Raw genomic sequence first — 16686 nt, 5'->3', positions numbered from 1 at the left:
GGTTGGACATGGTATTGCAAGTAAAGTTCAGCAAGGTGAAGTAGTAATACATCACACAAAGCACACTACATCTGCATTTCATACTATCACACAATCCCACTCACAGATGCAAATCGCACTACTGTAAAAAAAATAAAAAAATAAAATAAATCCATGGCTTGGTAAACGGGTATGTATTAAGCTCAAATTTAATGAATAAAATCGTAGAACTGTTTGTAGGTCTGATGCTCCCAGGGTGCACTGCAGAACTCAATACTGAATCTGATCAGAGTTCATTATGGATTCGCTGCTATGGATCCATGCATAATGATACTTTGTTACTAAATATTTTCTAATTCTACCCCAGAAACACAAAGTATATATATATATATAAAAAAACAAACATAATGAATTTCAAACATGAGCTGTTATTTATATTGCACATAGGGAAATTTATCAGGACATTAAAAGGTTCATCAAGTTATCAACAGTGTCAATCTGCTGCCCTAAAGGCACACTAAAGTTAAAGTCTACAGTATTTCATCATCAATCTGCTGCCTTAAAGGCTGTGGAGTATGGGCATCTTTGGGGGGTGAATTGTTTTATTATTGCATTGTTCTCATTTTGAGCTAAAAATCTTTTTTTTTATTGGTCTTTATAAATAAAAAAAAATGGCACCCTTTCTCTGTACAGCCTGGAGATTCTCTAGTATCAGGTTTTCCGTCAGGCAGCTCAGCTGTCGGCTCCTTATCTCTGATTTCCTGACCTCATAAACACTTGTTATAGCTCAGTTGTCATCTTACTGATATGAATATGGCTTTAATAAGTGTTTATGATCTGTTAGTAGTTCAAGGATAAGGCTTTACTACAGATGACAGCTCAAAGTGAAAGTAAGAACCTCAAAGCTAGGCAAAGAGTCAACCCTTTCTGACAAAAACTACTGACATTTTTTAATAAAGACCAATTGAAAAAATGACTTTTAGCCCAAAATGAGTAAAATGCAATCATTAAAAAAAATCCCCCTGAAGGAGTTCATAGTCTTAAAAGGCACAGTAAACCTAAAGTCTATAGTATTTTCATCTTCAGTCTGCTGCCTCGAAGGCACACTAACCTTAAAGTCTACAGTATTTTACCTTTATTTGCTGTGCAGTTGCATTATTATTCCATGTAAGAAGCCATTTCAGGTTGAGAAGAAACCCACTCTTCTATTTTTCAATGGGTTAACTGGAGGAAAGTCCAAAAAGGTCCCACCTGCCCATAAACCCTACTTTATCTTCAGTTCTGAGAACCTCCAGATACACCTACCTACCATAGGTGACTGATCCTGGTAAGTCATCTTACAACGCTCTTCTACCTTTGCAGGCTGTAGACTTTAAGTTGAGTGTTCCTTTAAGAACGCCACTAAACAACGTATCCCTACGTCACACGTATATCATACAGAATCCTCACAATACCGATAATGCAGTTATGTGCTCCCGTTGCAGGATTTATTCCCTATGTATTTTAAAAATTACAGAAATTAGAGAAACCGAAATATATTATACAAGTCTAAACACTGTTACAATTATTTTTTTTTTGTCCACCTGATAAAGGAACATTGCCCATTCAAGAAGCACAAAGTATCTCCATGATAAGAGCTTCCCTGACCATCATTTATGGGGCACAGCAGTACATAGGACAGCGGGGATATCATCCAGAGGACAAATAGGGTGTCTCACTGTGGTAATTGTAATCAGGGCAAACTTTTTGCACTAGTTTATAGTCTACGCTGAAAAAAGCAATGTAGATGCAAATGACCTTGAAGGGCTTTGAGCACAACCAGGAGACGTGGCTCTGGGTTTGTTCTTGGTAACAGATCTTAGAGGGGTCAAAGTTGCACAAAGCAGTTTTCTTTGCCCGGTCCGTTTTCTCGTACTCAATCCTACAGTTGAAGGACTTGGAATCCTTGTTCTCCAGGGTTGACTGAGCAGAAGTTTCAAACTCCACCACCTTGGAAGGAGGAACAAGACTCACCGAAACGTTCCCAAGTCCCGTTGAGTTATGTCGGAAATAAACGCTGAATGTCCCGTTTCCATGATCCACAATTTTCCCCGTGATGAGAAGATTCAACTTGACAGTTTTAATATTGGAATGAAAATCCCCCCAGCCGAACATCTTTTTGAATTTGCCCGTTTTCACTATGGGCCGACGTTTAGTTCGTACCAAGGACTCTTGAGTGTGGGTGACATTGGACAGCCAGTTCCAGAAGTGTTCTGTGGTGTCGAAATAAGAGAGCTGGGCTTGTCTTTGAAGAGCCGACTGTTTGACAAAGAGACGGAGAGGGCTGTGGAGTCGGGGGTGGGCCACATTGCTCACCAGGTTGTCGGAGGTGTCCTTCTCTTCCCACTTTAATGTGTTTGCGGATCGGGGTATTTCTTTATCACACAAAATCTGTTGCAATATAAAAATAAAATTTTTGATTAGTTATTGGATATGTCTGTTATAAACATCCACTTCTAGGTTTAGTTTGCTTGTCAATCAAGCGTTTTATATAGATGTGTGCTTATGTTATACCAGTTGTACATGTACAGTTATATAGAGAAGTTGTCCAGGTTATACCAGCATCATGATTGATATCGCTTCATGTGTTACCAGCTGTACATATATAATTATATACAGGAGATGCCCAGGTTATACCAGCTGTACATATATAATTATATACATTGGATACCCAGGTTATACCAGCATGGTCCATATCACTGTATACAAGAAGATGTATAACGTATACCAGCTGTACATATATAATTATATACAGGAGATGCCCAGGTTATACCAGCATGGTCCATATCACTGTATACAAGGAGATGTATAACTTATACTGGATGTGCAGGTACTGTGAGCGTGACCATGTTATTGAGCCGCCTGAGACACGGCAGAAGAGGTTACAATGATGTCGTTGCGACCTCTTGCATTGTTATACTGCCTCACAGGCAGCTGTACATATATAATTACAGGAGATGTACAGAGGGTATAATGATACAAGGAGCACTGCTGTAGGACATTATAATAAAACAGGAGGCACTACTGGGGGCAGTACATAGGGGGGGCATTATAAATACAGGGGTAACTGCTTGGGGCATTATAATAATACAGTGGGAAAGATACATTCAATATGTAGAGAAGCATAGCAACCCTTAAACAGTGAGTGGATACAACTTATTTTAGGGGCCTATTTCTTAAGGTACAGTATAACACATTTCAAGGACCCCTTTATTAGGGTACATCACATGACAAGGTCCCCTTTAACAAAATACAGCACATTTCTTGAGGTACTTTCCCCAGGGTAAAAAAACATATTGGGAAACCTTCCTGAGTATGTCATGAGTTTCAGGACCTCTTCATCAATGCATAATGCATTTCAGGACCTCTTCCTCAATGCACAACACATTTCAGGACCCTCTTCTTCAATGGCTAATGCATTTCAGGACCCTCTTCCTCAATACACAACACGTTTCAGGACCTCTTCATCAATGCATAATGCATTTCAGGACCTCTTCCTCAATGCACAACACATTTCAGGACCCTCTTCTTCAATGTCTAATGCATTTCAGGACCCTCTTCCTCAATACACAACACGTTTCAGAACCTCTTCATCAATGCATAATGCATTTCAGGACCTCTTCCTCAATGCACAACACATTTCAGGACCCTCTTCTTCAATGGCTAATGCATTTCAGGACCCTCTTCCTCAATACACAACACGTTTCAGGACCTCTTCATCAATGCATAATGCATTTCAGGACCTCTTCCTCAATGCACAACACATTTCAGGACCCTCTTCTTCAATGTCTAATGCATTTCAGGACCCTCTTCCTCAATACACAACACGTTTCAGAACCTCTTCATCAATGCATAATGCATTTCAGGACCTCTTCCTCAATGCACAACACATTTCAGGACCCTCTTCTTCAATGTCTAATGCATTTCAGGACCCTCTTCCTCAATGCACAACACGTTTCAGGACCCTCTTCTTCAATGTATAACGCATTTCAGGACTTCTTTCTCAATGCACAACACATTTCAGAAACCTCTTCCTCAATGTATAATGCATTTCAGGACCCTCTACCTCAATGCCCAAATAATTTCATGACCCTGTACCTCAATGCACAACACATTTCGGGACCCTCCTCCACAATGCACAACACATTTCAGGACTCTATTCTTCAATGCACAACACATTTCAAGACCCTCTACCTCAATCCACAATGAATTTCAAGACCCTCTTCCTCAATGCACAACGCATTTCAGGACAACTTTTCCAGGTACAAGTGTCCTCACCAACTTTTTTTTTTCTTTTTTTTGTAGTTTAGCTAAGTTATTCAGGCACTTTTAATGCCAAACTACAGAGAATTAAGAAGAAATGCACTTTCAAAAGAAAAATCACCGCACTTAATCTGTCCGAGCACGCGGATCTCAAAGCATTCATCAAAACTTGAGTAATTTGTGTCTTGGCTCAGCTTATGAATTTCACAAAAGCATCTGTGGCTGCTAGATTCCCTGATATTATTGTCGCTTCAATGTGCCGTCCTGCAAGATTAATAACATGAATTTGTTTTACATCAATTAAAGGAGGGATGTGACATTCCTTTGTTGGAGAAGGCAGGCAGGTTGAACAATACCCATCAGGGCCGGCCAAGCTGCTGATGGCCAAAAAAAAAAGAAACTTTTCCTATTTTTTCCCATGCTTGTGTCTATATTGATTTTTAATTTTCTGACTGATGGATGGGTAGAAAAAAAGATCATTATGCGTTGCATTGTGTAGGACTGCAGACATGTCGCTGCTGATTTCCACATTATCTTTTATGCATTTGGCAAGGTTGGGAAAAATAGATTTATTTCCCATTAAATTGCAACATTGTAAATATGTCATAGCCTTGAAAATAAGGGATGGGCGTAGGGCCACACAACCTGTTACTAATGAAAGGCTAATTAGCTGCTAATTGCACCTCTGACCTGACACTATGGTAAATCTATGGCACAGGATGCCGCTACATTCCCTAGTTTATTTATAGGGCGGTGATATTTTGGACACTTTATGACAATACTATTTAGGCACTATATGGTTGTATTATTAGTGTACTATTAAAGGGGTATTCCCATTTTAGACATTTATGGCATATTCCCCAAAAATGGCACAAATGGCTGATACATATGGGTGGTTTGCTTTGAGACAGAATTATATTACATTAGGCCACACTCATACTCACTGAAAACCATGCCCCTTTCAGGAGCTAGATACACCAACTTTGCCACACTAGTAACTATGAGCCATTATCTTACCTCTAGTGGCCCTATAATAATACTAGCCACGGTGCCCAATAATAGTACCAGCTACCATGCCTCTATAACAGAGCCAGCCCTAGAATATTAGAGACCGCCTCCACTCACAGGAAGTTGCCTATAACCAGCCAATCAGCAGCCACTGACATGTAACTTCCACTTCCTGTGCCGATCCATTCTCCCAGGGATTAGCACATGGGCAGTACCCTTATCCACCAGGCATACGATGAAGTGCTGTAAGTATTAGCTATGTCTGCTGGCACAAGTTTTGTGCAAGACGCCAGAGCTACAGTATATGAAAAGCACAAACTGGTTAAGAACTAAATAAAACAATGGTTTCCAGCCGCCGGCTCTGGAGTCAGCCTCATTGCCTCGGTGCAGAGTGGGGGGGGGGGAAGCTCAGGGAATACTTGATATTCAGAAAGTTAAACGATTGCAGGCTTCCCGCGGTACATGGCAGTGATATGGAAAGCGTAGTGGTCGTAATTTTCTAAATGTGATTCTTAATGAGCGGATCTGGTGCCAGGAATGGAAGCAATCAGCAAGTTTCGCCATTATGAACAGAGAACAGTTGGTTTTTAGGGGATTTTGCCTCTTTAAAAAATTATTTTCCGGATCCTGGAGGACCCGTTGGAAAGAGGTGCAGTACAGTACGGTTTCCATAATCCGCTGCACTTGGCGCCAATTAGGTTTTTACAGTATAGGAATTTTTCATTTACCATGGAGAGGTTATCATAAAATGGATGGATAGATTGAAGGGATGATAGCCGGCTAAGCATAGATATAAATACCAGGGGGTTATTCCACTATGGTTCATACCACTATAAACAAGGTGGGGGTGTCCAGTTGTGATCAAAAAAGTTTTATAAAACTAACTTCATTTTGTTATGCCTCATCATTACGCCTCCACTACGACTGGTGACTCCTGCTAAGCGCCATTATTAGGTCAGGTTGCTGCTCTGTGCCTCCCCATGCCTTTAGGCTGCAGCTCTGCTTCTTCAGATTGGCTGCTGTGTTGAAGCACAAGCCCACTCAAAGCTCACCAGAAAGTCAGCTATATGTGATGTCCTGTAAAGGGGGTTTCCCTTTGATATAGAAGAAATTCCTTTGCTTTGGTTTTCCCACGCTAAGAGTATCAAATATTCTAGCATGACACCTCTTAAAATTAAAGATTGCCAAGGGATCAGTGGATCAGAGTAGATCTCACTTCAGAAACCCCTGCTGACATTCATGGGCTACATATATGTAATACACAGCAAACAGTGCCTGGGTTAGGCTACTTTTACATCTGCGCTTTTCCTTTCTGGTATTGAGATCCGTCATAGTATCACAATACCGGAGGAAAATGCTTCCGTTTTGTCCCCATTCATTGTCAATGGGGACAAAACTAAACGGAAAGGAGTGCACCAGAAAGCATTCCGTTCCATTTGGTTACGTTCCCATGCCGGACAGAAAACCACTGCAAGCAGCTTTTTTGAGTGCATCATGGGATGCAGAGCATGACAGATCCAGCATATAACACAATGGAAGTCAATGGTGCTGGACCAGTTTTCCCGGAAACAAAAGAAAAACGGATTTGGCGCCCATTGACTTACAATGGTTTTAGTGGCAGATCCATCTTGGCTATTTTAAAGATAATACAACCGGATCTGTTCATAACGGATGCAGCTGATTGCATTATCCTAGCGCAGGCATCCTCAAACTGCGGCCCTCCAGCTGTTGCAAAACTACAACTCCCAGCATGCCTGAACAGTCTACAGGTATCAGCCTACAGCAGGGCATTGTGGGAGTTGTAGTTTTACAACAGCTGGAGGGCCGCAGTTTGAGGATGCCTGTCCTAACGGAAGCGCTTTTGCTGAACCTTATCGGATCCAGCAAAAACGCAGATGTGAAAGTAGCCTTATTTTAACATCGTTCATATCGCTACAGGGGTGTTCTTCCTTCCTTACCTTTCCTTGGCTCGATATATTCCAAGATGCAGAGCATGAGATTACCAGCTTTGAACAAAAATATATCATTTTGCGATACTCTGTCAGGAGATGTTTATCCTCTATGTCCCTATCTGTGGACACCTGGTGGTCGTGATGTGAATTGCAGGCCAGCAAGGGTTTCACAAACATATAAACTATTGAATTTGTATAGTAATAAATTGTGGAAGACAAGGGTGGAAATATCTTTATGCACAAGAAGGAAAGGCTTAAAAGAATAGTCCCAACTGATATACTATAGCGTATCGGGGGCTGAAGGATGGGTTACTCACCGATCCCAATAAAGTTGGGTGATTGTGCTTGGTTATTATTCATCCAAGTCAATGGGGCTACAAAAGTCAGTTTAGCTAAATGGTTTCCCAGTACTTTCCCTTTAAGAAGGACAGTGTTATACCCAATACATGACCATAGTAAGATCAGATGAATCCAAATTTACCGTCCTTGGCACCATCATGGGAACAATCAGTTCAGCTTTAGGTTTACGACTGACTGATCGCGTTACTTTACCAATCCTGTCATTTGCAGTCGATACATTTTAGATGACAAGTTGCTTCAGCAAATAAGTCTGGGAGTGATGGAGCCTTAAGAGCCGTTACATTTAGTGCTTGTAAATTAATCTACAATGAAACTTCCATTTCTGGACTTATTTAATAGTATTACTTGTCTTGCTGACAAAAGTGAATCACAGTATCTGCTGACGGTAGAATAGATCGCTGCTAATGATTAGTGATACCGTCTACCCAGGAGTCATCTCTTTCCTGACCCTGCAAGGAAACTCAAATCAATACAATTTTACAATGACATGGAGGCGATGAAAGATGAGAGAATCAAAACATCTATCATTGCGTTAACACTCAGGAATAGCGATTTCCTAGTGAAACTTTGTTACAAAGTACCCTCCAGACCCAAAGAGCTCAGTGAAGCCTATGGGTTATCTATTCCAACTAGAGGCAGTCACATGTGTAACGCCCCAGAGTGGCATTACCACTTCTGCACACCGCTACTGGCTTTACTGGTTAACCTCATGACATCATGTATATTTATTTCAGGTCCAAACACTGTGCATTTCCTATTTTGTAACTGTTTATGTTCACGTGTAATGTGCCTGGTTCACAAGCAGGTGGCAGAAAATACGGCAGAGCTACAGGTACATATAATGGAACTTGCCATTCCATTCTAACCCCCCTTTGTGGAGGAGTGGGCGAGTCCTACTTCCTGCAGGAAGGGTGGGTCCAAGTTTAGTTGCAGTCTAGCTTACTCCCTGCTAGGGGAAGGAAGCAAGTGCTGGGTACGTCTCTGCTGGACATGCCCAGGCCAAGCCAAGCCAGCTAGAGCACAGTCAGCTCTGCTGGATGTGGAGGCCACAGGTTAGAGCCTCAGGAGCCAGGAGGAGAATTCCCTGGCATACGGTAATTAAAAGACAGATCATACAAAGAATAGTTTCAGTATCCAGAGGAAGCTAAGTTATACAGCTACCCTGTTAGTACAGCAGAACCAGAGAGCAACAGATGTAGCAGAGACGAGTTTGCCTGCCAGATTTTTAATGCTAAAGCCTGCTGGAACCAAGACAAAGTCTGTAACCCGTTTGGAAAAACGTTTATGCCAAGTAAAGCTGTTATTGAACTTCATCACAAGGTCTGGACTCAATTTATTCTTCATCCTCAAGTTAACTACCCTCCTTATTTGCTGCTTTGGAAGACAACGCCTGGGGTCCAGCGTATCCAGGTAGGAGCACCGTGACACATACAAAACAGTAATGGACATTGTAGGCCACCCTATACCACTTGGTCATTCCTACACCTGGGTACCATCACCATTTCTTAAAGGTACTCTGTCCCGTTGTTGCTTCACTGCAACTGGCGTCAGGAATATTTCTTAAAGGGACCCTTAACCACTGTTGGACGTCGCACATGTCAATCGGATTTACCCCCAAATCACTAGACAATAGAAGTCCTTGAGTCCTCCTAAAATAATATTTACCAGTTTCTTATATTTTTGTTTATGATGGCAACCAATATGGTGGCCAGTACAGGTCCTATAAAGCTTGTCTCATGTTTTTTTTGAAGTTTGAATGTTGAATTTGACTTAGACTTATAGCAATTGTATATTCCTACTGTAATTTTAGGAGTCCGAGCTTTGGTTGATGTTCTGCTCTTCATCCTTTGTTTTAGCTACAGCTCTGCTTGTTCTGATTGTCTACTGTGTTTAAGCACAAGCCCACCAGAAGCTCCTCAGGAGGCCAGATACATTTTATAGTGCTATTAGGGTTTATGGAATGAAAGGAGATCTTGCAATATATTCAGTGAGAGAGGGGAAGGAATACTAATTGGGACATGTACTATTTTGGGAACCAGGCTTGCACCTCATTACCTATGATATGGAGCTTTTTCATCATGTAAAAGTTTTTAGCCCCTTATTGGCTTTCTACGAATTGCCTGTAGTGTGCATGAGCATTTCAGCCAGCTAAACCTACGATGATTGTTCATCTCCTGCCATCTATATTTTAACTTTTTTTTATATAATCCTGCAATTATCATCACAGGTAGAATTGCAATAGCAAGTAACACCTCTGTATAGATAACACAGGATCCACCATTCACAATAAGTGATATCACAGCTTATCTGCTCCCTCCTGACCTCTGCACAGTATGGCCTCATGCACACGACCGTTTTTTTTGCGGTCTGCAAAACGGATTTCTGTTGTTCCGTGATCTGTGACCGTTTTTCTTCCGTGGGTCTTCCTTGATTTTTGGAGGATCCACGGACATGAAAAGTGAAAAAAAAAACTAAGTCAAGTTTGCATTGAAAATGATAGGAAAAACGGACACGGATCACGGACACGGATCACGGACGCGGATGACTATCTTGTGTGCATCCGTGATCCGTGATTTTTCACGGACCCATTGACTTGAATGGGTCCGTGAACCGTTGTCAGTGAAAAAAATAGGACAGGTCAAATTTTTTTCACGGACTGGAAAAACGGATCACGGACGCGGAAGCCAAACGGTGAAAGTGAATGGGTCCGCGAAAAAAAACGGAAAACGGAACAACGGCCGCGGATGCACACAACGGTCGTGTGCATGAGGCCTATGCCTAAGAAACTCTCCCATTGAATTCAGTTGGATCCCCTCCACTGTTTCTATCATCCATGTAGCTGCTCTAGTGGCCAGTGTGAAAATTTAACTTCCTGTTTGTGGCACATTAGTATATGTGAGGGGGGAAACATTTCAAGATGGGTGGTGACCATGGCGGCCATTTTGAAGTCGGCCATTTTGAAGCCAACTTTTGTTTTTTCAATAGGAAGAGGGTCATGTGACACATCAAACTTATTGGGAATTTCACAAGAAAGACAATGGTGTGCTTGGTTTTAACGTAACTTTATTTTTTCATGAGTTATTTACAAGTTTCTGACCATTTATAAAATGTGTTCAATGTGCTGCCCATTGTGTTGGATTGTCAATGCAACCCTCTTCTCCCACTCTTCACACACTGAAAGCAGGAGAAATGCTAGCACAGGCTTCCAGTATCCGGAGTTTCAGGTGCTGCACATCTCGTATCTTCACACCAAAAATTATTTTAAAAATATGTTTAATATAAAAACGTGATTATCTGATTACATATTTCCTTTAAAGGGGCATTCTGGTTAATACAATTTAAACCCTACTTACCGGGTCCTATGACCCTTGTTTGATTGGGTGCAGACTGCCATTCAGACTATGGATTTGCTGGAGATAGCTGAGCCTTGTACTTGACTATCTCCACCATTCCTATAGAGGAGAATGGAGTAGCAGCACACATGCTTGATGACCCCTCCATTTGTATGGGGGGGGGGGCACAGGTCCAGGGGCGTAACTACCATAGCGGCAGACCATGCGACTGCTATGTGGCCCAGGGCAAGATGGGGCCCAGTTGGGATCATCCCTTCTTCTACTGGGGGTGAAATCTTGGTCAGGACTCTACCCTCTAAAGGAACAACTTTTAGCAAATGAAGCAGTGGAGAAATGGCCCAAGGGTCACTAAAAGGGTTTAGGCAGAAACTCTTCTGTCCTGTGTGGGGGGCCTGGTTTGATCCTTGCTATGGGGTCCTTACTTCTCTATGTACACCACTGCACAGGTCCATTATCGTTATTGGTGGGGGGCCCAGGAGTAGGATCCCAACCGATCTAAGAGTTATCCCCTGTACACTGGATAGGAGATGACCTGTTGTTGGGGGAATACTGCTTTAAGAAAAAGTCTGAGTTTCAAGGACACAGTGTCTGGAAATGAACCTTAATTTCCCACTTTTTCTTCTTTTAGTACATGCCTTCTATTAATTTACTTTTCTCCAGAACTGCCTATATGCACTTATAAAAAAAAAAGTAGCAGAATCATCCGAGATTAAAACAGAATACGAGCAAACAAAAAGCTGGTCATTTTGCTGGCTATAATAACTCTGCAGCTACTGTTATTGCACAGAGACTCATTTTTATGCAGGAGAAGATTTGGGAGCTTTTTGAACATATTGGGCTTGATGCACTTAAGAGCAAATAGCCTGAAATTGTGAAACTTCTGGGAATACATAAAACTTTGGAGCATCAGAGCTGCAAGTTGCTTAGATATAAAAGAAACGGGAACCAAATGTCAGGAGAATTTATATTTGTCATTTGCTATTTTGAGATTTCAAAGCAGCAGGATCTTCAGGTCCAGAGTGAATGAACCACCATCAAAATCTAACTACGCGAGACATTTAAAGGGCATCTGTCACCTGGAAGGATGCCTTTAAATAAGGGCACTTAGAACAGTTGAGTTAGACCGTCTCTCAAAATCCATCCTCCCACCCAGTGAACTCTTTCTAAGTAGGGTTTTCTAATTTTGACCCTCTTTGGTTGGTGGTGTCCCACCAAATTTGAGCCTCCTATTACCAGTTTATATGGCAGGTTTAAATGTCCTTTGTTCATCCCTCTTGTGGTTGTCCTAGGATGTGTCCTAGTTGTAGATACCTCAGTAAGAGGCCCACAGCTTCTATGATGGGACCACCACTGTTTTTATTCATGATTTCGGTAGTTTACTTAATTCAGTTATTTTTCTCGATATACCAGATCTAGCCTATCCATACCATGTGATTTCTTTCTTTTAGATTTTGTAACTTTTTATTAGAAAATCTTCGGATGTTGACTTATCTAATGATCTGGAAACTAATCTGCTCCACTGCATGATGTAGATTCCATAGAAAGCAACTTGGCCATGCTCACCACAACAGATAACTTAATTATTTTTTTTATTAATTTCACTTTTTTATTTTATTTTGGTTATTTTATACTTTTTTTTTTTATGTTACTATACTCAATAGCTTAATCTACTCCATTTTTCTTATTAAAGAGGTTTTACAACCAGATGAAAATATACTAAGATCTGCCAATCATGGGGGCCTTAGAGGTGTTAGCTGCCAAAGCCACCCTAATTACACAGAACACACCTGTAGGAGAAATTATACTAAGGCCTATTTAAGACCACCGAGTTCCACACTCCAGACTCGCAAAGTGAGTATACAGCAGCATCCATCCTGACCTCCCAGCACTGAAGGGGTTGCATATCATTATATTGATTTATGATGATATGTAACCCATCCAGAATGTATTGGATAACACTGACAGCATTATGTCAGTGTTATCCAATACATTCCAGACCTCTAAGGGTTAAAAAGCATCAATATAATGCTATATGACCCCGTCAGTGCTAGGAGGTCAGGACAGGAGCTGCCACATACTCACGCTGAGAGTCCGGTGTGTGGAACTCGCTCATCTGAAAGGGGCCTAATATGTGGAGGAACCCAGTCACATGATGCTCCTATTCAGAAAATCCAGCTTCCGCCGATGTTATGTACTTTACCAGCTTTCTGGCATGGGCTATGGAAGGGACATCACTTCCACTGTTGATGGAGCCAGAACAATTCCTCGCTCTGCACATACCCAAACTCCTGAATCCACCTCATCTGCAAATTCACCAGATAGAGGAATAGTTTTGCACAGTGTAAGAGATGTCCTACAACTTCTGAATGTTTAGTATATTACAAACTTTCTTCCACAGGCAAGTTATGTGTAATTATGGTGGGTTTGCAGGACCCCCAGGGTTCTGAAAAAACCCTGTAACAAAAAAAGCATACTGACTCACTGACCTGCCTCAACTGGCAGAGTGGGTATCTCCAGGCATTTTCTGTGGGTTTAGAAACAACAGGAAGAAAAGAACAGCAGGGACCTGGCCAAGATCAGAACCGGAACAGCTGGGGATCAGTTAGAGGTGATTACCCTTTTTTATGTTAAAGGTCAGGGCAGGCAGTGGAGAATCTGAGTCGGTAAACAGGCAGAAGTACGGTACACCGTCAGACAATCAGAACATCACACATTTAATGGTAAACTATAAGGCTAGGAACCTAAGCTCAGGCACCCTCCCACTGGGGAAGGGGCCTAATATACCCTGAGACAGCCTGTGGCTGACTGTCTCAGGGTATATTAGGCCCCTTCCCCAGTGGGAGGCTGCCTGAGCTTAGGTTCCTAGCTTTATAGTTTACCATTAAATATGTGCTGGGGAAGAATTTAAAAATCGATGTTGTGGCCCTTTAAAAATGTTTGCATAAATGGCATTCAAAAGCCACAAACCTGGGGTTTCTAAGTCGGAAAACTGGCATATGGGGATGATAATCTCATACTGTTTTTGCCATAGACTGCAATAGTATTTTACTGCAGTCTATGGTATAAGAAATGTAACGATTAGCTGTTCAAGCCCCTTAGGATTCTAAAAGTAAATAAATAAAAAAAGTTAAAAAAAAAAGATTAAAAAACATATAAAAAAACTAATATTTTTCAAAGTTTTACTTTATTTTGAAAACTTGACAAAAGGACTAACCTGCAGAATATAATTAACATCTCATTTTTACCGCACAGTGAATCATTCATAATTTTTCAGCTTCCCAATACATGGGGTTGTCCCACAAAAAATATTCTACAGTTTTCAAACCAGCACTTTTGCAATTGCATGTAATTAAAACTTTAGTATAGCCAATGAGTTATTCAATAAAATGTATCTGTACAGCGCCACCTGCTGTTTATTTCTCTGGCTTACTGAGATGGCCGCACATGCTCAGTATCATCCTTCAACTGCCTCCTGAGCTGTGATAGGAAGAGAGCTGCGGCAGAAAGGACACAGCCCATGAGTTGCAACAGAAAGGAAATGGCCCATGGGCTGCAGCAGAAAGGACACCCCCTTCATTTTTTTACATTAATCATGCCATAGCCGCTTTAAATGGTGCCATTACAAAGCACTTGTCCCGCAGCAGGTCCTGCAGCCTCATGATACTATATAGTGACAGAACTCCTTGGTGACTCCTTAGAATTTCCAGGAGGAAATACATTTTCCTTTTGATAGTGAAGATAATAATAAAATGTACAGAATTACACAGACCTTCGTTCATTTCAAATTTGCAATTATTACTTTCCGTGCTAGCCATGCTAGCTGGGTGATGCACAATTGTGACATAAATAGCACGTATAGCACTAGTGAATGAATAATATAAGAGGTATCAGCCAGTCAATAAAAGCAGTTTTACCTCTGCCCTTCAGCAGCAGGAGAAGAACAGGTGTGCAACAAAAAACGTATCTAACCTGACGCTTAGGGCGCATTCATGTGGCGGTAATATCGGAGTTCCTGCTGTTTACCTTTTATCTAAAATGGAAGGCAATGCTAGAATACGGTAGAAGGGGGAGCTTCCCTTTTTTTTTTTTTTTTAGAACAGATTATATAGGGGGTACGACATACAGCAACGTGCCACCCTAAAAAATCTAGAGCTGGAATCAGAGCAGTATAGAAACTTAAATGGTCTCCTTTTGACAAACTTTGCATAAGGGCTCATGCACACGACTTTATGTATTTTCTGGTCCACAAAACATGGATCTGCAAAAAAAAACGGATGACATCCGTGTGACGTTCGTGTTGCACCTTTTTTTTTTTTTTTTTGCAGATCCATTGTAAGGGCTCATGCACACAAACGTATTTACTTTCCGTGTCCGTAAATAAGGACCATATGCAGAACCGTTCATTTCAATGGGTCCGCAAAAAAAACGGAAGTTACCCCATGTGCATTCTGTTTCCGTATGTCTGTATTTCTGTTCCTCAAAAAAAAATAGAACATGTCCTATTATTGTCCGCATTACGGACAAGGATAGGACTGTTCTATTAGGGGGCAGCTGTTCCGTTCCACAAAATTCAGAATGCACACGGACGTCATCTGTATTTTATGCGGATCCGTTTTTTTTGTGGACCACAAGATACATACGGTCATGTGTACGAGCCATAATAATGCCTGTCCTTGTCCGCAAAATGGAGAAAACACGAATAGGACATGTTCTATTTTTTTTTGCGGAACGGAGATGCGGACATGCAAACATAGAATGCACACGGGGTCATTTCCATTTTTTTTAAGCCCCATTTAAATCAATGGTTCCGTATATGGACCTGTAGAAAAAAACGGAATGGAAATTAAAGAAAAATACGTTCATGTGCATGAGCCCAAAGTCAAAAGTAGAGATGAATAAGAAACTTTGTAATAAAACATATCAGAGAAAAAAGCCTCTTTCTTCACTCATCAGCCTCTTAATGGAGACCAGGGAAAGGGGGGGGGGGCGGAGGGAGTTGCAGAGAGAAATACACAGACATGCAGAGAAGTCTATGGAGAGGGGAGGAGAAGCGAGCTGCCACAGGGAGAAAGAGGCATTTTTCTATGATAAGGTAAAAGTCTAAAGATAGCAGCACATAAAAGAAAAGAAGAAAAAAGGAGGGTGCAACTATTCAAGGACTACAAACCGTAAGCTCCCCTTGATGCTAACTTTCAACACTAGTGAATAAACACAGTGTGTATTTTAGGTGGAATTCCCCTTTAAATTGTATATGTAAAATATTCCAAAACCCGAAATGTCATCTGAGTTTCTCCAGTCCTCACTGTGTCTCTAATACCAAGCTCCTCACGGTCCTATTCTAATAAAATTGATACAATTTAGTGGAGCATTTGCTAAGAACAGTTCATTTAATCACTAATTTCAGCCGCTGATCATCTCTCTGTTTATGTGGAGAGGTTTTAGATTTGTCCCCTAATTGCAGTAAAGTTCATGGCGGCTGTGGGCTCCGGAGTTCAGCGCCGTTCTCCGTGCGGAGGGTTATTATTTGTGAAGTACAAGTTTTAAGGTCAGCAATAAGGAAACCTTTCAAAATAATGCATAATAATGAGCTGTTACCTGCCAGCCGACATAATGATATCTTTTATGCAGTGTCTTAGCTCGCTTCCATTAGAGGCTCCGCAGAGAAGCCGGCGGTGGGGAATCTATTAGCACGGATATTAAATCTGACAAAAATTGGCAAATCCAGCCATGCA

The 16686-nt window shown here is 41.3% G+C and overlaps 1 protein-coding gene across 1 annotated transcript in view; it reads right to left on the bottom strand.

Moving 5' to 3' along the window:
* Window positions 1-220: 220 nt before the first annotated feature.
* Window positions 221-16686, bottom strand: part of NXPH2 (neurexophilin 2) — a 138100-nt gene continuing 121634 nt past the window's right edge. Inside the window, exon 5 of the mRNA XM_044304844.1 lies at window positions 221-2409. Within this exon, the coding sequence (XP_044160779.1) occupies window positions 1669-2409 (741 nt within the window). The 3' untranslated portion in view covers window positions 221-1668. The remainder of the gene's footprint in view (window positions 2410-16686) is intronic.

This window comes from Bufo gargarizans, chromosome 8, assembly GCF_014858855.1.
Source record: "Bufo gargarizans isolate SCDJY-AF-19 chromosome 8, ASM1485885v1, whole genome shotgun sequence".
In the NCBI taxonomy this organism is placed as follows: Eukaryota; Metazoa; Chordata; class Amphibia; order Anura; family Bufonidae; genus Bufo; species Bufo gargarizans.
Note: the sequence above shows the minus strand (reverse complement) of the source record. Positions and strands in the feature narration are given on the sequence as shown.